The 24861-nt window shown below is 43.8% G+C and overlaps 1 protein-coding gene across 3 annotated transcripts in view; it reads left to right on the top strand.

The window, feature by feature from the left end:
- Nucleotides 1-24861, top strand: part of LOC106593578 (dual specificity mitogen-activated protein kinase kinase 5) — a 99174-nt gene that overhangs the window by 39872 nt on the left and 34441 nt on the right. For 2 of the 3 annotated variants that reach the window (XM_045689585.1, XM_045689584.1), the window contains 11 exons: nt 589-628; nt 1950-2018; nt 2771-2852; nt 3592-3653; nt 6948-6996; nt 8652-8725; nt 11352-11402; nt 11656-11727; nt 15145-15174; nt 22059-22085; nt 22433-22465. In XM_045689585.1, the coding sequence (XP_045545541.1) occupies nt 589-628; nt 1950-2018; nt 2771-2852; nt 3592-3653; nt 6948-6996; nt 8652-8725; nt 11352-11402; nt 11656-11727; nt 15145-15174; nt 22059-22085; nt 22433-22465 (589 nt within the window). Of the gene's footprint in view, nt 1-588; nt 629-1949; nt 2019-2770; nt 2853-3591; nt 3654-6947; nt 6997-8651; nt 8726-11351; nt 11403-11655; nt 11745-15144; nt 15175-22058; nt 22086-22432; nt 22466-24861 lie in introns of all 3 variants that reach the window. The other variant, XR_006757579.1, reaches the window with a different exon arrangement.

Raw genomic sequence — 24861 nt, 5'->3', positions numbered from 1 at the left:
TTTTGGTAAACCGACCCTCTTGCCCGGTAACTAAACCCGATGGTGGGCATTAAGGAGTTTCATAATTAAATCATTAAGGTCGGCTAGGCCAGCCGGCGCTCCTTGGCTGTTTGGTTTACCTGCCACCTGAAACCTGTCTGGAGAACTGTGACGATACAGGACTGACTGGCCTCAATGGCCATGTGTCATGAAGGCTATTGTTTTGACCTCTGACCTTTTCATGATGGAAATACTGTTAGACTAAGAGACATGTTGTCATGCTCATTTGGATTCTACGGTTTCCTTTATGACAACACCCCTTTCTTCATGTTATAACTCACCAACTAGGAAAATTGTGGATGGCTGATTTGAATAAGCATGTTTAGTCTGGACCTCTCTACTGAATGTCCATTCTGAATGTAGTGATGTTCACCCAAATCCTTTTCCACTCAACATATTTTCATTCACATGATGACTTTAAAGGCCCGGATGAATGAACAGTAACAGGGGTTGTTTCAATGTGTGAAATAGTTTAGTAGGGACTTTTCTGAAGCGCTGGCGTACTCTTTGTTGAGCTATGTTAATGTTTCCTCTCTTTCTCTCCCACAGAGCGTACCATCTTCTCGGCAACAGAGTGTTGGCGGTGAAGGTGAGATCAACAGATGTACTGCTGTAACCTTTTCCTGGTCACCTCTCCTTTTCCTGGTCACCTCTCCTTTTCCTGGTCACCTCTCCTCAATCACGTTCAACTACACTAGTCTTCTTCTGTATCTCTACCTCTGTCCTTTTCCCCTCCCTCTTTCATTTTCTATGCTTCTCAACCTCTGTGATCCCCCCCCTCTCATTGGTTCATTCATCCACTTTGTTCTCATGCTCTGTAATTCTACCAGTAATCTAATCTATTGGAGTGGAATGGAAGGTAGATGTAATGGGTACCTCCTTGACCCTCGTTACATGTAGCTACTCCCTTCTCTCTCTAACCTGTAATCAATGATGTTTACATGTAGCTACTCCCTTCTCTCTCTAACCTGTAATCAATGATGTTTACATGTAGCTACTCCCTTCTCTCTCTAACCTGTAATCAATGATGTTTACATGTAGCTACTCCCTTCTCTCTCTATCCTGTAATCAATGATGTTTACATGTAGCTACTCCCTTCTCTCTCTAACCTGTAATCAATGATGTTTACATGTAGCTACTCCCTTCTCTCTCTATCCTGTAATCAATGATGTTTACATGTAGCTACTCCCTTCTCTCTCTAACCTGTAATCAATGATGTTTACATGTAGCTACTCCCTTCTCTCTCTAACCTGTAATCAATGATGTTTACATGTAGCTACTCCCTTCTCTCTCTAACCTGTAATCAATGATGTTTACATGTAGCTACTCCCTTCTCTCTCTATCCTGTAATCAATGATGTTTACATGTAGCTACTCCCTTCTCTCTCTAACCTGTAATCAATGATGTTTACATGTAGCTACTCCCTTCTCTCTCTAACCTGTAATCAATGATGTTTACATGTAGCTACTCCCTTCTCTCTCTAACCTGTAATCAATGATGTTTACATGTAGCTACTCCCTTCTCTCTCTAACCTGTAATCAATGATAAGCTGCAAGTTTAGCTAATCTTTGCTAATGCTAGTGTGCCACTGTTGTAGCTATTAGCTAAGCTCAGTGCGGCCAGATCAGAATTCACACCCCTGGTAGTGCCCATTTACCGTATGGTATCCACACTATCCAGATAGGTTGGCATGAAAGAATCATGAGTTTCTCTACAAGGTTTCTAGGTCATTTGTTACCACCAGTGCAGGATTATTTTCACCCATAGTTCCATTATAATAATAATGTACATTGCTTTAAATGTTTCTGTGTGTGTTTTTGAAGTGCTTTAGCGGTGTGTGCGTGCTTGCATATTAACCAGTGCACTGGTTACACTGGTATCTCATTTGGGCTGTGCTTGTGACTTTACAGGTCATTCCTCTGGACATCACAGTGGAGCTACAGAAACAGATCATGTCTGAGTTGGAGATCCTCTACAAGGTCAGCTTCTATTCTCTAGAGCCCCAAACTGGTCAAATCTTTCCCCCATATGGCCCAAATCATGTAGTCAAATCTCTCCCTCAACTGTCCCAAATCTTGTAGTCAAACCTCTCCCCCAACTGGCCCAAACCATGTAGTCAAATCTCTCCCCCAACTGGCCCAAACCATGTAGTCAAACCTCTCCCCAACTGGCCCAAATCATGTAGTCAAATCTCTCCCCCAACTTGCCCAAACCATGTAGTCAAACCTCTCCCCCAACTGGCCCAAATCATGTAGTCAAATCTCTCCCTCAACTGGCCCAAACCATGCAGTCAAATCTCTCCCTCAACTGGCCCAAACCATGCAGTCAAATCTCTCCCTCAACTGGCCCAAACCATGTAGTCAAACCTCTCCCTCAACTGTCCCAAATCATGTAGTCAGATCTCTCCCCCAGCTGAAGCCTCTCTTATCAGACCTGCCAGACCTGTTTAGTCTACTCTGTTACTTTAGACTAGTTCATGGAGCACCTTTTATCTGAGTGGATCTCCTCTCCTCCTGTGTGGCAAGCCAGGGATTGTCGATATACGCACGCACGAGGCAGGAACACGTGATTGCTGATAAGCCCTCTCAATAATTTACCCCAGACCTCTCCTTTTCTTCTGAGGTAGACTGTGAAATGGGCTAACTAAACAGTTCAACAATAAATACTGCAACATGCATCAATGTTAATTAATGAGTGGATGAACTGTGTTAATTGTCTTTTTGTTTTGCAGTGTGATTCCTCCTACATTATAACCTTCTACAGTGCCTTCTTTGTAGAGAACAGGATCTCCATATGCACAGAGTATATGGACGGTGAGTGTTGAGGCTTGGGTTAGTGTTGAGGCTTGGGTTAGTGTTGAGCCTGGGGTTAGTGTTGAGGCTGGGGTTAGTGTTGAGGCTGGGGTGAGTGTTGAGGCTGGGGTGAGTGTTGAGGCTGGGGTGAGTGTTGAGGCTGGGGTGAGTGTTGAGGCTGGGGTTAGTGTTGAGGCTGGGGTTAGCGTTAGCGTTGAGGCTGGGGTTAGCGCTAGCGCTGAGGCTGGGGTTAGCGCCGAGGCCGGGGTTAGGGCTAGCGCCGAGGCCGGGGTTAGGGCTAGCACCGGGGTTAGCGCCGAGGCCGGTGTTAGGGTTAGCGCCGGGGCCGGTGTTAGGGTTAGCGCCGGGGCCGGTGTTAGGGTTAGCGCCGGGGCCGGTGTTAGGGTTAGCGCCGGGGTTAGCGTTAGGGCTGGGGTTAGGGTTAGCGCCGGGGCTGGTGTTAGTGGTGAGGCTGTGGCTATCTGAGGCCTTTACTCCACTCCCATCCAGAGCTCTATGAAAGCTGGAATGTCAAACCTCTTACCACCCTGTATCCATTTACACTTCTACTTAGAGGAAGACTGTCATCTTCAGTGGCTGGGGGCTAGCATGCATCTTTGCTAAAAGCTACAAGGGTGGGAGTGTGTGTGTGTGAATTTAACACAGTGATTTCTCAGTTATAACACATTATCTCCCTCGATGGACGACCTGTCAGCATGCGTCCATCAACACTCAACGGTGTGTGTGCGTGTGTGTGCAGGTGGCTCTCTGGACGTATACAGGAAGATCCCAGAACATGTGTTGGGTAGGATCTCTGTGGCGGTGAGTGAACAGCCTTTCAGCTCTCAAACCAACTGACCACAGCTATTTAAAATGAGACACTCATTTTCTAGAACTGACCACAGCTATTTAAAATGAGACTCTCATATTCTAGAACTGACCACAGCTATTTAAAATGAGACTCTCATATTCTAGAACTGACCACAGCTATTTAAAATGAGACTCTCATATTCTAGAACTGACCACAGCTATTTAAAATGAGACTCTCATATTCTAGAACTGACCACAGCTATTTAAAATGAGACTCATTCTGTAAAGCATCACCTAGGAAGACAATGGATCAGGTAGCTTTGTATGGGAATTACAGGTTTGACAAATCGGCTACAATTCATCATTCTACCCAATTCAGTAAATAATAACTCATTAATAACTTTGAGACTTTTGCGGGTAAAGTTTACCCATTTTGGCAAGTGTGGCCAACAGGTGTGAATCTCCCAAGTAGCCTTCATCAGTGAGAAAGGGATGAAATGGACAGTCTCTCTCTCTCTCTCTCTCTCTCTCTCTCTCTCTCTCTCTCTCTCTCTCTCTCACACACACACTCAAGCATCACAGCACAGAGGAGCGTTTGATTCAGGCTAACGTGGGCGTTTCCACCTCTATTAGCCCCTCTCCCTCTGATTCAGCCTGTAATCAAACATTGACAGCTATTTAGTCAGCGTTAATTCTAATTCACAGCTCTCCTCCCTCTCTTCCCCCTCTCACTGTCAGAGCTGTTAATTATCGCTGGGGAAAGCACCCGGGAGGGCGAGATGGATGCTGCGTACGCACACCAGTTGTTTTGGCACCAGAGTCACAGTCCAATCAGATCTTTTGATTCTGTCTGAATTGAGAAGTAGATTTGGCACGTTGTTTTGTGGTCGAATCTTCTTTCTCAATAATAAACCAAAATATGTGAATCCTTAAAGTCTTTGCTGCTCGCTGTAGTCATATAAAAGCAAATGGTTTTAATATCAAGAACGTAAAGATGCAAAGTAGCTATGCAACTCTGTGGCTCTGGACTAGTAAGCATGTTGTGTACAGTCCATGATCAATGAGCAGATACATGGCCTTCACACAGTATTCACACCCCTTGACTTATTCTACATGTTGTTGTGTTCCAGCCTGATTTCAACATGGATTACATAGAGTTTTTTTTACACTGGCCTACACACAATACCCCTCATGTCAGTGGAATTATGATTTTACACATTTTCTACATATTAAAGCTGAAATGTCTTGAGTCAATAAGTATTCAACCCCTTTGTTATGACAAGCCTAAATAAGTTCAGGAGTAAAATGTTGCTTAACAAGTCACATAATAAGTTGCATGGACTCACTCTGTGTGCAATAATAGTATTTAACATTAATTTTGAATTAATACATTACATTACATTACATTTAAGTCATTTAGCAGACGCTCTTATCCAGAGCGACTTAAAAATGGTGCATTCACCTTATGATATCCAGTGGAACAACCACTTTACAATAGTGCATCTAAATCTTTTAAGGGGGGGGGTTAGAAGGATTACTTTATCCTATCCTAGGTATTCCTTAAAGAGGTGGGGTTTCAGGTGTCTCCGGAAGGTGGTGATTGACTCCGCTGTCCTGGCGTCGTGAGGGAGCTTGTTCCACCATTGGGGTGCCAGAGCAGCGAACAGTTTTGACTGGGCTGAGCGGGAACTGTGCTTCCTCAGAGGTAGGGGGGCCAGCAGGCCAGTGGTGGATGAACGCAGTGCCCTTGTTTGGGTGTAGGGCCTGATCAGAGCCTGAAGGTATGGAGGTGCCGTTCCCTTCACAGCTCCGTAGGCAATCACCATGGTCTTGTAGCGGATGCGAGCTTCAACTGGAAGCCAGTGGAGAGAGCGGAGGAGCGGGGTGACGTGAGAGAACTTGGGAAGGTTGAACACCAGACGGGCTGCGGCGTTCTGGATGAGTTGTAGGGGTATACCTCATCTCTGTACCCCACACATACAATTATCTGTAAGGTCCCTCAGTCGAGCAGTGAATTTCAAACACAGATTCAACCACGAAGACCAGGGAGGTTTTCCAATTCCTCACAAAGAAGGGCACCTATTGGTAGATGGGTAAAAAAAAAGCAGACATTGAATATCCCTTTGAACGTGGTGAAGTTAGTAATACTCTTTGGAGGGTGTATCAACACACCCAGTCACTACAAAGATACAGGCGTCATTCCTAACTCAGTTGCCGAAGAGGAAGGAAACCATTCAGGGATTTCACCATGAGGCCAATGATGACATTAAAACAGTTTCAGATTTTAATGGCTGTGTTAGGAGAAAACTGAGGATGGATCAACAACATTGTAGTTACTCCACAATAATAACCTAATTGACAGTGAAAAGAAGGAAACCTGTACAGAATAAAAATATTCCGAACATGCATCCTGTTTGCAACAAGGCAATAAAGTAATTCACTTTTTGACCTCAATACAATGTGTTATATTTGGGGCAAATCCAATACAACACCTTACTGAGTAACACTCTCCATATTTTCAAGCATAGTGGTGGCTGCATCATGTTATGGGTATGCTTGTAATCCTTAATTAAGGATTGGGGAGTTTTTCAGGATAAAAGAAAAAACAGAATGGCGCCAAGCACAGGCAAAATCCTAGAGGAAAACCTGGTTCAGTCTGCTTTCCACCAGACACTGGGAGATTAATTCACCTTTCAGCAGGACAATAAACTAAAATACAAGGCCAAATCTACACTGGAGTTGCTTACAAAAAAGACAGTGAATGTTCCTGAGTGGCCGAGTTACAGTTTTGACTTAAATCTACTTGAAAATCTATGGTAAGACCTTAAAATGGTTGTCTAACAATGATCAAAAAACTATTTGACAGAGCTTGAAGAACTTTGAAAATAATAATGGGCAAGTGTTGTACAATCCAGGTGTGGAAAGCTCTTAGAGACTTACACAGAAAGACTCACAGGCAAAAGTGCTTCTACAAAGTATTGACTCTGTGGTGTGAATATTTAAGTAAATTAGATATTTCTGAATTAGATTTTCAATAAATTTGCTAAAGTTTCTAAAAACATTTTTTCTCTTTGACATTATAGGGTATTTTGTGTTGATGGGTGAGAGAAAAAATATATATTTAATGAATTTTGAATTCAGGCTGTAACAACAACATGTGGAATAAGTCAAGGCCAAGGGGTGTGAATACTTTCTGAAGGACCTGTATATAAATGGTTTACCAAATGAGTTAGCCCACCAGTTTCTGAAAGCAGTGGTTCTGGGTATTGTTGAATTCTGAACTCCATATCTCCTATCTGTCTTCAGGTAGTGAAAGGCCTAACCTATCTATGGAGCCTGAAGATTCTTCACAGAGGTCAGTGATGTGAAAGGTAGTAGATTCTACACAGAGGTCAGTGATGTGGAAGGTAGTAGATTCTACACAGAGGTCAGTGATGTGGAAGGTAGTAGATTCTACACAGAGGTCAGTGATGTGGAAGGTAGTAGATTCTACACAGAGGTCAGTGATGTGGAAGGTAGTAGATTCAACACAGAGGTCAGTGATAAGGAAGGTAGGAGTTTCTGCACAGAGGTCAGTGATGTGTAAGGTAGTAGATTCTACAGAGGTCAGTGAGGTGAAAGGTAGTAGATTCTACACAGAGGTCAGTGATGTGGAAGGTAGTAGATTCTACACAGAGGTCAGTGATGTGGAATGTAGTAGATTCTACACAGAGGTCAGTGATGTGGAAGGTAGTAGATTCTACAGAGGTCAGTGATGTGGAAGGTAGTAGTTTCTACAGAGGTCAGTGATGTGAAAGGTAGTAGTTTCTACAGAGGTCAGTGATGTGGAAGGTAGTAGATTCTACAGAGGTCAGTGAGGTGAAAGGTAGTAGATTCTACACAGAGGTCAGTGATGTGGAAGGTAGTAGTTTCTACAGTGGTCAGTGATGTGGAAGGTAGTAGATTCTACAGAGGTCAGTGAGGTGAAAGGTAGTAGTTTCTACACAGAGGTCAGTGATGTGGAAGGTAGTAGATTCTACAGAGGTCAGTGAGGTGAAAGGTAGTAGATTCTACACAGAGGTCAGTGATGTGGAAGGTAGTAGATTCTACAGAGGTCAGTGAGGTGAAAGGTAGTAGATTCTACAGAGGTCAGTGATGTGGAAGGTAGTAGATTCTACAGAGGTCAGTGAGGTGAAAGGTAGTAGATTCTACAGAGGTCAGTGAGGTGAAAGGTAGTAGATTCTACAGAGGTCAGTGATGTGGAAGGTAGTAGATTCTACAGAGGTCAGTGAGGTGAAAGGTAGTAGATTCTACAGAGGTCAGTGATGTGGAAGGTAGTAGATTCTACAGAGGTCAGTGATGTGGAAGGTAGTAGATTCTACCGAGGTCAGTGATGTGGAAGGTAGTAGATTCTACACAGAGGTCAGTGATGTGGAAGGTAGTAGATTCTACACAGAGGTCAGTGATGTGAAAGGTAGTAGATTCTACACAGAGGTCAGTGAGGTGAAAGGTAGTAGATTCTACAGAGGTCAGTGAGGTGAAAGGTAGTAGATTCTACAGAGGTCAGTGAGGTGAAAGGTATACGTAGAATATCATGAAAGGAGATACAATCATGATGCTGTATACAGTACAGATATGCGATCTTAATTTGATCACTTTTGTCACAGAGAATCTTCCTGCTCGGCAGAAAATGTAACTTAGTAGTGTATTCAAGGTTTAAATTGGCTTCTGAAGTTTGTAATTTCCACTTTAAAATGTCAGACATGATTTGCCCCCCCCCAAAAAAATGTATCACAAAAATAATAATTCAATAATAATAATAATTTCCTGTTGCTGCAGGATAATCATTTCTGCAGGATAATCATTTCCTGTTGCTGCAGGATAATCATTTCCTGTTGCTTCAGGATAATCATTTCCTGTTTCTGCAGGATAATTTTCTTGCTGGGAGAAACTGGTGAAATGAAGATATATCATGAGTACAGTCTGATTGGCGGAGGTAGCAGCTGTTACTGTATGTACTTGTTTCTGTAGACGTCAAGCCTTCCAACATGCTGGTCAACACTAGAGGTCAAGTGAAGCTCTGTGACTTTGGAGTCAGCACGCAGGTACAGTCCCCCGTGTGTTTATACCTGTTTTTGTGTGTGTGTGTGTGTGTGTGTGTGTGTGTGTGTGTGTGTGTGTGTGTGTGTGTGTGTGTGTGTGTGTGTGTGTGTGTGTGTGTGTGTGTGTGTGTGTGTGTGTGTGTGTGTGTGTGTGTGTGTGTGTGTGTGTCTCTGTCTCTCTGTGTGTGTCTCTCTCTCTCTGTGTGTCTCTCTCTCTCTGTGTGTGTCTCTCTCTCTCTGTGTGTGTCTCTCTCTCTCTGTGTGTGTCTCTCTCTCTCTCTGTGTGTGTCTCTCTCTCTCTCTCTGTGTGTGTCTCTCTCAACCTGTGTGTGTGTGTGTGTGTGTGTGTGTGTGTGTGTGTGTGTGTGTGTGTGTGTGTGTGTGTGTGTGTTAGTCGACCTGTCAATCTGGACCTATTCATTGTGTCCTCACGACAGTGGAAGCACCTTGAGGGACAGCCTCTCACATTAACTTCCTCACTACCATTGTTCCACAGGCACTCCAAAACATGCAGTTGTTATAATTACTACTCACACACACATACACACACGTACACACACACACACACACACACACAATGCCAAAGCTTCATTGATATGCCTTTGATGGACGTGGCAAGAGCGTGGCTGGACAGACAATAGCTGAGGTGTGTGTGTGTCTGTGTGTCATGTCATTACGTCACCCTGGGACAGCCCTTCCAACTCCCCCAAAGACCCTCAGGAATAACTCCCCCCTACTCTCTCTCACCCTGTCACCCCCACGCCCCAATTTTAATTAATTTTCATCCCTCTCTCCTTGGAGATGTGAAGCAGCATTGACCCCTGCACAGGCTTCTGAATACTAGCTTTACCTCAACACACACACTGCCCTGTAGGAAGGTCAGTGTCTCTGCCTTCCCTGAGCAGGACCTCCCCTCCAAACACAGGAGCCATCAGGGAACACAATCATTCACTCATTATCACAGCCCTGTCATCCATGGCATGTCCCATTGTGCTCACACACACACTCCGACGTCCCCACGTCCTCATCCTAGTCCCCTGTGAGAGGGGTGGGAACAGACCACAGTAACACTGACGTTTCAATAGATTTGGGTATGTAAGTCTGGGAGGGAAAGGAGATGGGGATGGGAGCGGTACTTAATGTAGGACAAACAGTCTCTGCCATGCCGACTCTTTTGTTTCAGTTATAGCCATCTCTATGGCCGTCTTGTTTCAGTTATAGCCAACTTGTTTCAGTTATACTCATCTTGTTTCAGTTATACTAATCTTGTTTGTTATACTCATCTTGTTTCAGTTATAGCCATCTTGTTTCAGTTATAGCCATCTTGTTTCAGTTATAGCCATCTTGTTTCAGTTATAGCCATCACTATGGTCATCTTGTTTCAGTTATAGCCAACTTGTTTCAGTTATAGTCATCTTGTTTCAGTTATAGCCATCATTATGGCCATCTTGTTTCAGTTATGGCCATCTTGTTTCAGTTATAGCCATCTTGTTTCAGTTATAGCCATCTTGTTTCAGTTATAGCCACCTTGTTTCAGTTATAGCCACCTTGTTTCAGTTATAGCCACCTTGTTTCAGTTATAGCCACCTTGTTTCAGTTATAGCCATCTTGTTTCAGTTATAGCCATCTTGTTTCAGTTATAGCCACCTTGTTTCAGTTATAGCCACCTTGTTTCAGTTATAGCCACCTTGTTTCAGTTATAGCCATCACTATGGTCATCTTGTTTCAGTTATAGCCATCTTGTTTCAGTTATAGCCATCTTGTTTCAGTTATAGCCATCTTGTTTCAGTTATAGCCACCTTGTTTCAGTTATAGCCACCTTGTTTCAGTTATAGCCACCTTGTTTCAGTTATAGCCACCTTGTTTCAGTTATAGCCACCTTGTTTCAGTTATAGCCATATTGTTTCAGTTATAGTCATCTTGTTTCAGTTATAGTCATCTTGTTTCAGTTATAGCCACCTTGTTTCAGTTATAGCCATCACTATGGTCATCTTGTTTCAGTTATAGCCAACTTGTTTCAATTGTAGCCAACTTGTTTTAATTGTAGCCAACTTGTTTCAGTTATAGCCACCTTGTTTCAGTTGTAGCCACCTTGTTTCAGCTGTAGCCACCTTGTTTCAGCTATAGCCATCTTGTTTCAGTTATAGCCATCTTGTTTCACAAATAGCCACCTTGTTTCAGTTATAGCCATAACTATGGTCATTTTGGTTATACAGTAATATAATAGCATGTAATGTATTGTATTGTAATGTAATGATGCCATTTATATACAGTGTAATGTGAAGTGTACTTTTCCCATAAACAAATCAATTTGCTGGTTTGCCATAATTTGAACAAAACTGAATGACCTTTAAGAGTATGGTACAGTCTGTTCTCATGTGAAACAGTTGGACAGAACTGAATGACCTTTAAGAGTATGGTACAGTCTGTTCTCATGTGAAACAGTTGGACAGAACTGAATGACCTTTAAGAGTATGGTACAGTCTGTTCTCATGTGAAACAGTTGGACAAATCGACTGGAAGACCAAAGTAATGCACAAGTATTTTGCTCAGTCAGTTGTTACTGAGGGAAAGAAAGAAACCCATTCATCCATCTACAGTTTATCAATCTAACCTGTTTTGTTTGCAGTTGGTGAATTCCATCGCCAAGACGTATGTGGGAACTAACGCCTACATGGCAGTAAGTAGACCTAATATGAATACATGTTGGTGGTAATTGGACATCTTGGTGAAAGAGGCTCTGGATGTTGTTTTTGGGGGCCTTTGTGCCAGCCTTGAAAATGTTCTAGGAGAAACATTGACAGGACACATCTGATGATGCAGTACCCACAAATGGCTCAGTTGAACACAGTATAGCATAGCACAATAAAGTTTCCTACATCTCAAGTCAACCACAGCATACCTCATCTGACCCCCTTGTTTGTACCCTGCAGCCGGAGAGGATATCTGGGGAGCAGTATGGCATCCATTCAGACGTCTGGAGCGTGGGCATCTCCTTCATGGAGGTGACTGCAGAGTGCAGGTGTTTGTGTGTGTCTCTGTGAGTGCAGAGTGCAGGTGTTTGTGTGTGTCTCTGTGTCTGTGATTGCAGAGTGCAGGTGTTTGTGTGTGTCTCTGTGTCTGTGAGTGCAGAGTGCAGGTGTTTGTGTGTGTCTCTGTGTCTGTGATTGCAGAGTGCAGGTGTTTGTGTGTGTCTCTGTGTCTGTGAGTGCAGAGTGCAGGTGTTTGTGTGTGTCTCTGTGTCTGTGAGTGCAGAGTGCAGGCGTTTGTGTGTGTCTCTGTGTCTGTGAGTGCAGAGTGCAGGTGTTTGTGTGTGTCTCTGTGTGCAGAGTGCAGGTGTTTGTGTGTGTGTCTGTGATTGCAGAGTGCAGGTGTTTGTGTGTGTCTCTGTGAGTGCAGAGTGCAGGTGTTTGTGTGTGTCTCTGTGTCTGTGATTGCAGAGTGCAGGTGTTTGTGTGTGTCTCTGTGTCTGTGAGTGCAGAGTGCAGGCGTTTGTGTGTGTGTCTGTGTCTGTGATTGCAGAGTGCAGGCGTTTGTGTGTGTCTCTGTGTCTGTGAGTGCAGAGTGCAGGCGTTTGTGTGTGTCTCTGTGTCTGTGAGTGCAGAGTGCAGGTGTTTGTGTGTGTCTCTGTGTGCAGAGTGCAGGTGTTTGTGTGTGTGTCTGTGATTGCAGAGTGCAGGTGTTTGTGTGTGTCTCTGTGAGTGCAGAGTGCAGGTGTTTGTGTGTGTCTCTGTGTCTGTGATTGCAGAGTGCAGGTGTTTGTGTGTGTGTCTGTGTCTGTGAGTGCAGAGTGCAGGTGTTTGTGTGTGTGTCTGTGTCTGTGAGTGCAGAGTGCAGGTGTTTGTGTGTGTGTCTGTGATTGCAGAGTGCAGGTGTTTGTGTGTGTGTGTGTGTGATTGTAGAGTGCAGGTGTTTGTGTGTGTGTCTGTGTCTGTGAGTGCAGAGTGCAGGTGTTTGTGTGTGTGTCTGTGATTGCAGAGTGCAGGTGTTTGTGTGTGTGTGTGTGATTGTAGAGTGCAGGTGTTTGTGTGTGTCTCTGTCTGTGTGTGCAGGTGTGTGTGTGTGTGTGTGTGTGTGTGTGTGTGTGTGTGTGTGTGTGTGTGTGTGTGTGTGTGTGTGTGTGTGTGTGTGTGTGTGTGTGTGTGTGTGTGTGTGTGTGTGTGTGTGTGTGATTGCAGGTGTTTGTGTGTGTCTCTGTCTGTGAGTGTGTGTGTGTGTGTGTGATTGCAGTGTGCATGTGTGTGTGTGTGTGTGTGTGTGTGATTGCAGTGTGCAGGTGTGTGTGTATTGCAGTGTGCAGGTGTGTGTGTGTGTGTGATTGCAGTGTGCTGTGTGTGTGTGTGTGTGTGTGTGTGTGTGTGTGTGTGTGTGTGTGTGTGTGTGTGTGTGTGTGTGTGTGTGTGTGTGTGTGTGTGTGTGTGTGTGTGTGATGCGTGTGCGTGTGTGTGTGATTGCAGTGTGCAGGTGTGTGTGTGTGTGTGTGATTGCAGTGTGCAGGTGTGTGTGTGTGTGTGTGTGTGTGTGTGTGTGTGTGTGTGTGTGTGTGTGTGTGTGTGTGTGTGTGTGTGTGTGTGTGTGTGTGTGTGTGATTGCAGTGTGCAGGTGTGTGTGTGTGTGTGTGTGTTGTTTGCAGTGTGTGTGTGTGTGTGTGTGTGTGTGTGTGTGTGTGTGATTGCAGGTGTGTGTGTGTGTGTGATTGCAGTGTGCAGGTGTGTGTTTGTCTCTGTGTCTCAAGGGGCTCCATTTTAGAATAACGTTTTTATTTCAGTGCTACATTTGGCCAGGCCCTGTCGTCCCCATTGACACCTATTGATTCTCAATCTATTCCTGTCAAGGACTCCTATTTCCACAGCTCTGACAAACGCTTTACCCTCTCTGGCCTCTACACTGTTTGTCAATACCGTTGAATATTATCACCATTGTAACCGTAACGGATGGGGCTGCGGAAAATAAAAGTCTGTCTGAATTATCGACACAATCTCAGTTTGATCAAGATAGAGTTTTCTCGCCACAGGATCAAAGCCCTTTCCTCTTTGTGAATCGTTAGCGAGAGAGAGGGAACCATACAGGTAAGTGTGCATTAGTCTAAATGAAACGGCTTTTAAACTCTCCTCTTAATTTGGATGAATCTGCCGTCGCCAGCAGTCGGTCCACGGTCAAGGCCAGCATGGGTTTTCCCGTGTATTGACATCGTCGTAATAACGTGATGGCGCCAACATCATCAGAGATAAAACCAAGATTAAAGACACCAGGCGCAACGCAAAGTGAATTGCCAAATGTCACGAGCAGGTTGGATATTTTCCAGTGTAGTCATACATCACATGAATCTATCCCTCCATCTTTCCAATCTCTCTGCTTATCTCTCTGTTCTCGGCGGGGGGGGTTGCAGGGGGTGTTATTAACTAATAGTAGAGGTTCTTTGAGGAAGGGGGTTATTCGACGGGGGCGCATTGAGCCCCTCTCAAAGACTGGCCTCTCTAATCTGGAACACGCTTCAGCTAGTCTCCCTCCGTGAGGAGATTAGACCACCTGTGAACTACTATTAACATGCATTTCCACCACAGTCCTAAAGAAGTCCAGTCAGCCCTGATCTTGTGTGGTTCAACCACATTTAAACTGATAGGCACTTCATATTCCTGATAGTCCCTGTAGACCTGTTTATTAAACTTCCTCCCCTTTCTAATACTCTTCCAATAGTCACTTTTTTATATATATATATATTTCATTTTTATTTATTTTTTGCATTTTTGTATGTGTATATATATGTATTTGTATTTTTAGATGTATGTATATGTGTGTGTGTGTGTATATATAGGTGTGTGTGTATATATATGTGTGTATATATTATATATATTTTATTTTTTTACCCCTTTTTCACCCCAATTTCATGGTATCCAATTGGTAGTTAATCTTGTCTCATCGCTGCAACTCCTGTATGGACTCGGGAGAGGCGAAGGTTGAGAGCCGTGCGTCTTCCGAAACACACAACCCAAACAAGCTGCACTGCTTCTTGACACAATACCCACTTAACCCGGAAGCCATCCGCACCAATGTGTCGGAGGAAACATCGTACACCTGATGACCGTGTCAGCGTGCACTGCACCCGGCCCGCCACAGGAGTCGCTAGTGCGCGATGGGACAAGGACATCCCTGCCGGCCAAACCCTCCCCTAACCCGGACGATGCTGGGCCAATTGTGCGCCGTCCCATGGGTCTCCCGGTCACGGCCGGCTGCGACAGAGCCTGGACTCGAACCCAGAATCTCTAGTGGCACAGCTAGCACTGTGATGCAGAGCCTTAGACCACAGCGCCAGTCGGGAGGCCCCCGTAACTGAAGTGTTGATAGTCCCGGTAGGCCAGTTTATTATTTTAGCAGGATGCCTTTGTCGTCACCCTTATTGTCGTGTTTTTCTCTTTCTACAGTTGGCACTGGGCGCTTTCCCCTATCCACAGGTGAGTCCCTTCCTCACTACATTCCATGCACATGGTATCATGTTTGGCTATGTAGAAGCCACACAGTAAGGTGTCATGACAACATATGGTCATAGGGTCTTTCTCACTCCCTTAATTTTGTGTGTGATGTCACTGGTGGTCCGGCAGCGACTCTCTTATCCATTCTCCATGTTGACCCTACTCCTACAATCCCGCTCATCTTCAAATGTAATTGCTGAGCCACAGAAGAGGTCTGCTGAATCCCATCAGCTCTTTAATTAGGCCCTAATGAGGGCTTAGTACCATAATCCTCCTCTGAGCATGCTGAACTTGGTTACCTCGCGTGACTGGCTGCACAGCGGCCATCTTGGAAAGCCATGTGGATGGTGGCTATAATGATGGTTATTGAGTTGATTCTTTGAGTGTTGTTTATGATGTGTCACTGGACAAAAAGGTCTTCTCACTTGATCAAGAGTGACCTTTCTGAAAGGTCACCTGGCTTTGTGACATCTACTTTATCCATTGTGTGCTTCAACTACTCCGACTTACTTTCCATTATTCATTCTTCTGAGAGGAAAATGGAATGACAAGACAAAATGGCTACTGAGTATGTAGAACTTTCTATAAACCTCCAAACAACCATAAAATAATTAAATGTAGGTCTTAAAGAACATTGTTTTGTGAAATAAATGGGCTGGAGTCAGGTACCTCAATTATTGTCCCAAATACCTACAAATAATACATGTGTCCTTTCTACATAAAGGGTCCCGTGTTTCTCAGTTGGCAGAGCATGGTGCTTATAACGACAGGGTTGTGGGTTCCATTCCCACGGGGGACCAGTACAACAACAAAAGTATGAAAATGTATGCACTCACTAATGTGAGTCTCTCTGGATAAGAGCATCTGCTAAATGCATCAATCAGCAGTTGGAACAATAACAAAGCGTTCTCCCTGCACCTGTTTCTGTAAATAGCTGAGGAATTGGGGCTAGATAAATCTAACCACTATTACATCCATAACTCTGTCTATGAATTTAAGGACTGACCTATCAAAATATAGTTTTAATGATGTTGTGAGGTTTTATAGTGTTTATTTACAAACATTGGAGCAAAACAAGCTTATGTTGGGTTCAGATGGGGTACGACAGTTGAACTAAGCTCATGAGACATTTATAGGTTATATTCTCCAACAATCAATCAGTACATTTCATTCATTTAGAAGTCCAAAAATGGATGAAGCAACTGCATATTGGCTTTAAAAAAAAAAAGGGACATTAGGTTCTACGATGCACTTTTCAGGTCCATGTCTCGATGTCCCAATGCATCACCCACTGCTAAGGCAATACGCTGGGACCTTTTAATCGTCAACACAACTTCCTGTTACATTTCTCGTGCTCAAGAACAAGATATGATTATTTTTAAAGTCAAATGTCGATGGACTGCCCCTTTAATATGTGACTCATAAGGTACACAGTTTCCAAGCTGTGAAATGTAAACTCCGTGGAGGCTGATTTTAAAGGAGCCCAGTGGGCTAGAGCAGAGCCCTAGTACCATTAGTCCAAGCTCTGCGCTGGTGACCGCTTTGTTTCCCAACGCTAATTAACCCAACAGGCACGCTGCGAACCAATCTAATGAACATTACTCACGGCTACCATGACCGTAGGCCTGTGGATGGCCTGGAACACCCAAATAAGACTGGAGGGAGACCATACCACTGACTGACTGAAACTGGGATATGATGCCAAGTGTATCATGGTTGTGAATCTATTCCGTAGCTGTAAGATACCGTAGCTGCATGTCCAGAAGAGGAATTGTCTCGGGTCTGTGGCATTGTTTATTTTTTGTTTATGATGTTTAGTACGCAGAGTAAGACCTGTGAATTAGGGTCGTTGTGATAGTTATCCCTAGATGTGTTTCTGTAGGGGGTTTGTAATAAATGGATGTCTTGAAGAGAATAATTAAGAGGATTTAAGCCCGCTACACAGTGATTAAGCTGCATAGTGAATCAGTTTTGTTAATACTCGTCCTGGAGACATGGGAAATACTAAACTTGTTTTGAGGCGACCAGTCAAACGTGTGTTTGTGCCCCCTGTGTTCATCCTGCTGTGATGACGTACATGAGGTCTCCATGGTTATTGTGTGTGTGGCCTCGGGCATGTCTCATTTCAGAGTGCTGCCACTCTTATCTTCAGCAGTGTCTATTAACATGGCCATTATCATGTTAATAGACACTGTATGATTACATACAATAATGAATGCCTCACAGTCACACACACACACACACACGCACACAGTTTTTGAATAAGAAGCGGAGAGATGTGGGCTTGTCTGTTCTTCTCTGGTATTTACATATCCACCATTTTGTATGGAAGGGAGCGTCATTCTCAGCATCTTCATGTCTCTTTTTAATAGGCATGAGACCTCTGGTAACACTTTAATATCTCCAATATATTCAATCCAATCTATAGCCAGTATACTTCCGCCAGAATCTGATTCATAAATTAGCCTAAATAACCAGAGGAAGAAAAAAGACAAACTTATTTCTTGTTCTTTACAAATGGAGCCATAGGCGTTGTGGTGGAGCGTTGAATGTTTTCACACCCCATTAATTTATTTCTTCTTCCTCTCTCTCCCCCTCTTTCACTGTTTTCCCCTCTCTCACTCACTGTTTCCCCCACTCTCGCTTTCCCATCCTCTCTCTCCCCCTCTTTTATTGTTTCCACCTCTCTCTCTCGCTCATTGTTTCCCCCCCTCTCTCACTGTTTCCCCCTCTCTCTCTCTTTCTATCTCTCACTGTTTCCCCCCTCTCTCTCTCTCTCTCTGTTTCCCCCTCTCTCTCTGTCTCTCTCATTATTCCCCCCGTCTCTCTCACTGTTTCCCCCGCTCTCGCTTTCCCATCCTCTCTCTCCCCCTCTTCCACTGTTTCTCTCGCTCTCTCTTGCTCTCTCTCACTGTTTCCCCCCCTCTCTCTCTCTCCCCCATCATTCACTGTTTCCCCCCTCTCTCTCTCTCTCTCTCTCTCTCTCTCTCTCCCCATCTTTCACTGTTTCCCCCGCTCTCGCTTTCCCATCCTCTCTCTCTCTCCCCTCCTACATATGGAATTTAAAGCTACACCAAGAGACAGTGTGTGCACCAGGGAGATCTCCCGCTGCCAGTGCTCTCCTCATCTCTCTGTTCATTTTCCCTGCTCCATATGGCGTTACAGACAGTTCACCTGCAGGCTGTAGCAGATCCCTGGTAGAACGGGTAGCTTCATTTCACCAGGCGCAGCCGGCCAACGTCCTCGGGCCCAGGCTGTCAGCTGTCTGCGCAGAAGCCCCCTGTGCTATCACCCTCCACAGTCCACCCGACTGTGGCAGCAACACAAATACAGAGAATGGAATAAATTGTAAGCACCTGAGATTTGCTCAGGATAGGTGGTTTTGGGAGAATGGGGTCAGTGTTTTGGTATGGGATGTGGGTGGATTTGAAGGGCAGAGGGGTGTTTTTGTTTTTGTTAAGAGCTGTTGTAACGCTGTAAGGGGCCTCTGTACTCACCCTTTCCATTTTGAGGTGTGTGTGTGTGTGTGTGTGTGTGTGTGTGTGTGTGTGTGTGTGTGTGTGTGTGTGTGTGTGTGTGTGTGTGTGTGTGTGTGTGTGTGTGTGTGTGTGTGTGTGTGTGTGTGTGTGTGTGTGTGTGTTATATGAGTTGCCTGGAGTATGGATTAACAGTAACAGTACGGGCGGAGGTGGCGATAACAGAACACACTCCACAGCGTTTTCATCCTGTGTTTGTCATTGATTAGAGACGGCCTCTTTAATTCCTCCTCACCCCATGTTGTGATCCATTTGCATTCGTTGTGAGGAGTTAATGGAGTTTTCTCACGGCTCTGAAAGTCTTTGAAGACAGCAGACGGGAAGTGATGTGTATACAGCCGCCGGGGCAGCGCCCCCCTGATTGATTTGGGCTCTTTTTGCATTTTCCTCATCTCCATTTTAAATTGTTCCACAGAAGAAGAACAAGAACAGGAAGTAGTTCAAATATGTTTGATGGTGTTGTTATGAAGGGATCACATAAAAATGTCAAACAAACTGTAGAGGGATTTAACAGATCAGTGATTGCACTCCCAAGTATTGAGTAATGTAGACTCTTTTGACACTATCCCCATATTGCGTTGTGACATGGGGACTTTCATATGATGAAGTATCACATTTTCCCAAAATGTTGAATGCTTTATGCAGAGGCTGCATTCCCCCGTCTGTGAACGTTTTGTACTTTTTGATGCTCTAGCTATTGCTCCCCTCAACCCTGGAACATCTGCCTTCAGATCAACACAGCTGTTAACATCTATAGAAATAGGAGACCAATGGAAGTATTGAGTGTTTCAATACAGTACTGTCTCCCTGTCTGTAGACTGTGCTGCAGCTCTGACTGTGAGAACAACTTCTACATGATGACTGAGTAGGAATACCATTGTCTCCCTTTCTGTAGACTGTGAGAACAGCTTCTACCTGGTGACTGAGATGACTGAGTAGGAATACCATTGCTTATAACCATGTCGGTCTATTCTGTTTTGATTGATGACTGTGATGAAACGAGGGAGTTTCATTGGGTTGACCTTGAGTGTCAGATTGAGAGACCATTTTGAAACCAAGACTTGAAAAGTCCATATTTTTGCCTCTACTCTTATTTGGGGTTATTGTTCATGATTCGAGGTGTTTTAACCTGAATGTGAAACACAGAACCCTGTTGTTTTCCTCTGCAGGATTCAATCTTCTCCAGTTTGTTGTCCACAGTGGTCATTTTCAAACCAACTCTGTATCAGAAACAACAAGGGACTCATTGAAAGGATCATTTCTTGTTAGACCGTAATCATCATATGAAGCACTGATTACCCCCAGGACAAATATATAGTACGTTGTGATGTGTAAATTAGATCATCAAGTTATATCGTTCAATGACTATGTTAAATGGAAAGATGGGACGGCATTGTTACGGCTCACGTTGTTGACGCCAGATCCAATTACCTTGTAGGAAAATAACAAAGTACAACTCAAATAAGTTTGCCTTCAACAATCCAATTTCAACCCCTGAGCAGCTTGCAATTTTGTTTAGTAATTATTTCTGAATGAATTTGTTTTCTGTAGTCGCCCATAACCTGTCTGAATCAGGAAAAATATGTGTAGAGGCCATGAAGGAGCCTCTTGATATTTACCACCAGTGCAAAGCTGTCATTTCATTAAGAGAATGAATCAATAAGAGTTTTAACGCATTATCAAAAGAGCCTACGAAACAAGCAACTAATTGACTAAACATAATGGGCCATCTAGCTCAAAGCAGAAGACCTTGGGTCTCTTGTTATCATCTAGCTCAAAGCAGAAGACCTTGGGTCTCTTGGTATCATCTAGCTCAAAGCAGAAGACCTTGGGTCTCTTGTTATCATCTAGCTCAAAGCAGAAGACCTTGGGTCTCTTGTTATCATCTAGCTCAAAGCAGAAGACCTTGGGTCTCTTGTTATCATCTAGCTCAAAGCAGAAGACCTTGGGTCTCTTGTTATCATCTAGCTCAAAGCAGAAGACCTTGGGTCTCTTGTTATCATCTAGCTCAAAGCAGAAGACCTTGGGTCTCTTGTTATCATCTAGCTCAAAGCAGAAGACCTTGGGTCTCTTGTTATCATCTAGCTCAAAGCAGAAGACCTTGGGTCTCTTGTTATCATCTAGCTCAAAGCAGAAGACCTTGGGTCTCTTGTTATCATCTAGCTCAAAGCAGAAGACCTTGGGTCTCTTGTTATCATCTAGCTCAAAGCAGAAGGCCTTGGGTCTCTTGGTATCATCTAGCTCAAAGCAGAAGACCTTGGGTCTCTTGTTATCATCTAGCTCAAAGCAGAAGACCTTGGGTCTCTTGTTATCATCTAGCTCAAAGCAGAAGACCTTGGGTCTCTTGGTATCATCTAGCTCAAAGCAGAAGACCTTGGGTCTCTTGTTATCATCTAGCTCAAAGCAGAAGACCTTGGGTCTCTTGGTATCATCTAGCTCAAAGCAGAAGACCTTGGGTCTCTTGTTATCATCTAGCTCAAAGCAGAAGACCTTGGGTCTCTTGTTATCATCTAGCTCAAAGCAGAAGACCTTGGGTCTCTTGTTATCATCTAGCTCAAAGCAGAAGACCTTGGGTCTCTTGGTATCATCTAGCTCAAAGCAGAAGAGCTTGGGTCTCTTGTTATCTGTGCATTAAAAACGTTCTCACTGTCTGACTACAACTCCGTTTCTTGTGTTGAGCTTTTCAGCCATGAAAGAAACTTCAAAGCCTGTTTTTTTTTATATCTGAAGTAAAATAATTCAAACTGTTGATGAACAAAGCCAGCATTTTAGGTCATTGGACTTTCACGTACTTTGTGTTGGAACCTGTTTGTTTTCTGTGGAGTGGTGATGGATGAAGGCAAAATAGTCTATACTGAGCCCTTGTCATTTGGTAGTGCAAGATACTTGTCATCAGAGATGACTGGTTAATTATTCATTTTAGTGGTCGACCAGAGCCCCATGTTAGCCTCTTACCTTTTTATTTTTAAGAACATTTAATTATTTTTCTCTGTTTGAGTGGAAATGTTTGCTCAGCCTGCAGATTCCTATTTGAAATGTACATTATGCACAATTCATTCTACAACCCTGCATCTTTAGACAACCTGGAGGGGATAGCAGGGAAGATGAAATTAACATTGCTGAATCTCTTCCCCCTTCCCAAATGAGAGCAAGACTATTAACGTTTGGGTGTTTTTTTATTATTATGTAAATGGTGTTAACACATGCCCACCGGGGATACCATCACTTTCTCCCAGTGATCATAATGTGTCCAAGTGTGTGCTTTTGATTATGACATGCTAATTACATATTGCCTCTCTCTCATCTTCTTGTCTTCGTCTGCCTTTACAGATTCAGAAAAACCAAGGATCTTTAATGGTGAGATTTTATGTATTTTTTTGGGGGGGGGGACAGTGTTTCACTCTCGAGTAGATCCCTCATTTGAAACGTCCCACAAATTGCGTTTTTTTTTGTTGTTGCAATGAAATGATACAGCGGGCCTTAACTGCCAGTATTAGATTAGATGCTATTATAGAATAATAGAAACATTCAGGAGGCGATGGCTGTGCCGGAGCTTGGTGCATTTGATTAATGTAAATACCTTTTTATTACATTAGTGATTTTCTCTGCCACCGTACTGTCGTAACGTCGCATGTAGACTAATACTTATTTTGTTTTCTTCTTCTACCCATCTTCTCTCCTCTCTCTCTGTCTCCCCATTCAAGCCTCTCCAGTTACTGCAATGCATCGTTGATGAGGTGAGTCGGCGTCTTATGTGCTTTCTCTCCTAAAGTCATTCCTAATGGTGTGGAAAGCTTATATTTTGTTTCCTAATGAAGCACAGTGCTCAGACGGCTTCGCTCGCGCTCACTCACCCCCCCTTCGCCCCGCACACACAACCGCCTTGGGCCATTCCACACACACACACACACACACACACACGCACTCAGGCTGCACCCACCCTGAGCGGCTCTATAGACACACATACACACACACACACACAGGCAGATCACAGATGCACGTATACACACACAGATAGAGATACACGTACTACTGCCTTGAACCATTCTATACACACACATTGATACACACACACACACACACACACACACACACACACACACACACACACACACACACACACACACACACACACACACACACACACACACACACACACATTGATAGACATACACACACACACACACACACACACACACACACACACACACACACACACACATTGATAGACACACACACTGCTGCCTCAAGTCGTTCTACTCAAAGGTTATTATAGTTTTGTGTTTTTATTTCTATTCGTTTTATGATTTTTTTTTTTTTGAAGTTTAGTTTCAGTTAGTTTTCAGACCTGAATTGATGGTTTTTATTTAGTTTTAGTTGTTTTAAAATGATTTGTATTTCTAGTTTCTCACACACAGGCCAGGGATAGAAGATACTGGGAGGAAGCTTACTACATTCTATCAGTCCAAACAGCTGTTAGTTCTTCAGCCAGATCTATTTTACAAGCTTTTTGTTGCTTCATTTCAGATGGCGGTCTATTGTGCATTTTCTTTTGTATTCTAAGGTAGCAGGTTTTGCAGAATATATTTGTTGACATTTGCAACGAGCATCCCAGCGGGGTTTTGACACTTTTATTTCAGTCAATACTCTGATCTTGAATTCTCTGTTATTTTCTTTATACGTCCATGCTTGGTTTCATTTCCTGCCATTTAACTGCCCCTAATTGACCCGTTGTACAACTTCCGATGACCCCGTTAGAGAACATCAGCATGAAGCAAAGAGTGGTGTTGAATCACTACAAATGGTATTCCCCAAAACACACGGGTGCCAAAACAGACATAATTGATTGGATTGGAGACATTGTGTCAATTACAGAACATTTCCTAGGATTTTCTACCTGCAGCAACACTAGTGGATAATGCTGGAAGTAGCAGTTAAAGCAGAGGGCCTCCAGAACTGGACCAAAAGGCTGGACCCTACACATACCTAACTAGCTAACCCACCATGTTAAGTCTATAGGAATGCTAACAGGCTAACTTTAGCTTCGTAGTGCTTATACTATGTGAAAACACGCAATTTTTATCGAACCTTTATTTATACAGGGAACCCCATTTCAGACGGGTATCTTTTTCAGTGGTGCCCTGTTGAATTGGTTTCTATATTTAATAGTTTGACAATGTAATTCATATTTAACCACATCTCCTCCCTGGGTTTGTTTGTCAATGTGCGGAATGTTGATCGCAACAAATATGGCCAAGCCCTTGTTGCCAGGCTACATAAGGTTAATATAGAGACACACTCAAGTGCTTTAATACACACACACACACACACACACACCGGGCAGGGGTAATGTAGCATGACCAGTCTACGGAGCACAGAGGATGTCAGGCCATCCAATATGTAGCATTAACCTTGACCTCTGACTCTTAGCAACACATGTTCCCAGAACCTTGACACACTTCCCTGTCCTACCCACACACACACACACACACACACACACACGCCAGGGTCAAGGGCAGTGTACCCCTCAGTCTACATGTAATGTTGTGTATCAATCCTTTCTAGAATGATATATTTTTAACAGCGAGGATATTTAGTGAAACAGGTTACGACGTGGTACTGCAGTCAGGTTAAGACCCTGGTGAGGTCGACGAAGTACACAGATGAGCTTCCCTGTTTCTGACAGTTTGGATGTCGAGGTCCTGGGTTGGCGTGGGTGGGTGTGGGTGGGTGTGGGTGGGTGTGTGTGTGTGTGTGTGTGTGTGTGTGTGTGTGTGTGTGTGTGTGTGTGTGTGTGTGTGAGGCCTGTTGGATGTACTGCCAAATGATCTAACATGACATTGAAGGAGGCTTATGGAAGAGAAATTAACAACTTCTATGGCTACAGCTCTGGTGGACATTCCTGCAGTCAGCATGCTAATTGTACACTCCCTCAATGCTTGAGACATCTGTGGCATTGTGTTATGTGACAAAACTGCACATTTTAGAGTGGTCTTTTATTGTCCCCAGCAGAAGGTGCACCTGTGTAATGATCATGCTTCTTGATATGCCACACCTGTCAAGTGGATGGATTATCTTGGCAAAGGAGAAATGCTCACTAACAGGGATGGAAACACATTTGTACACAAAATTA

The sequence above is a fragment of the Salmo salar genome, chromosome ssa11 (assembly GCF_905237065.1).
Source record: "Salmo salar chromosome ssa11, Ssal_v3.1, whole genome shotgun sequence".
NCBI lineage: Eukaryota > Metazoa > Chordata > Actinopteri > Salmoniformes > Salmonidae > Salmo > Salmo salar.
This window is presented reverse-complemented; position numbering and strand designations above follow the sequence as displayed.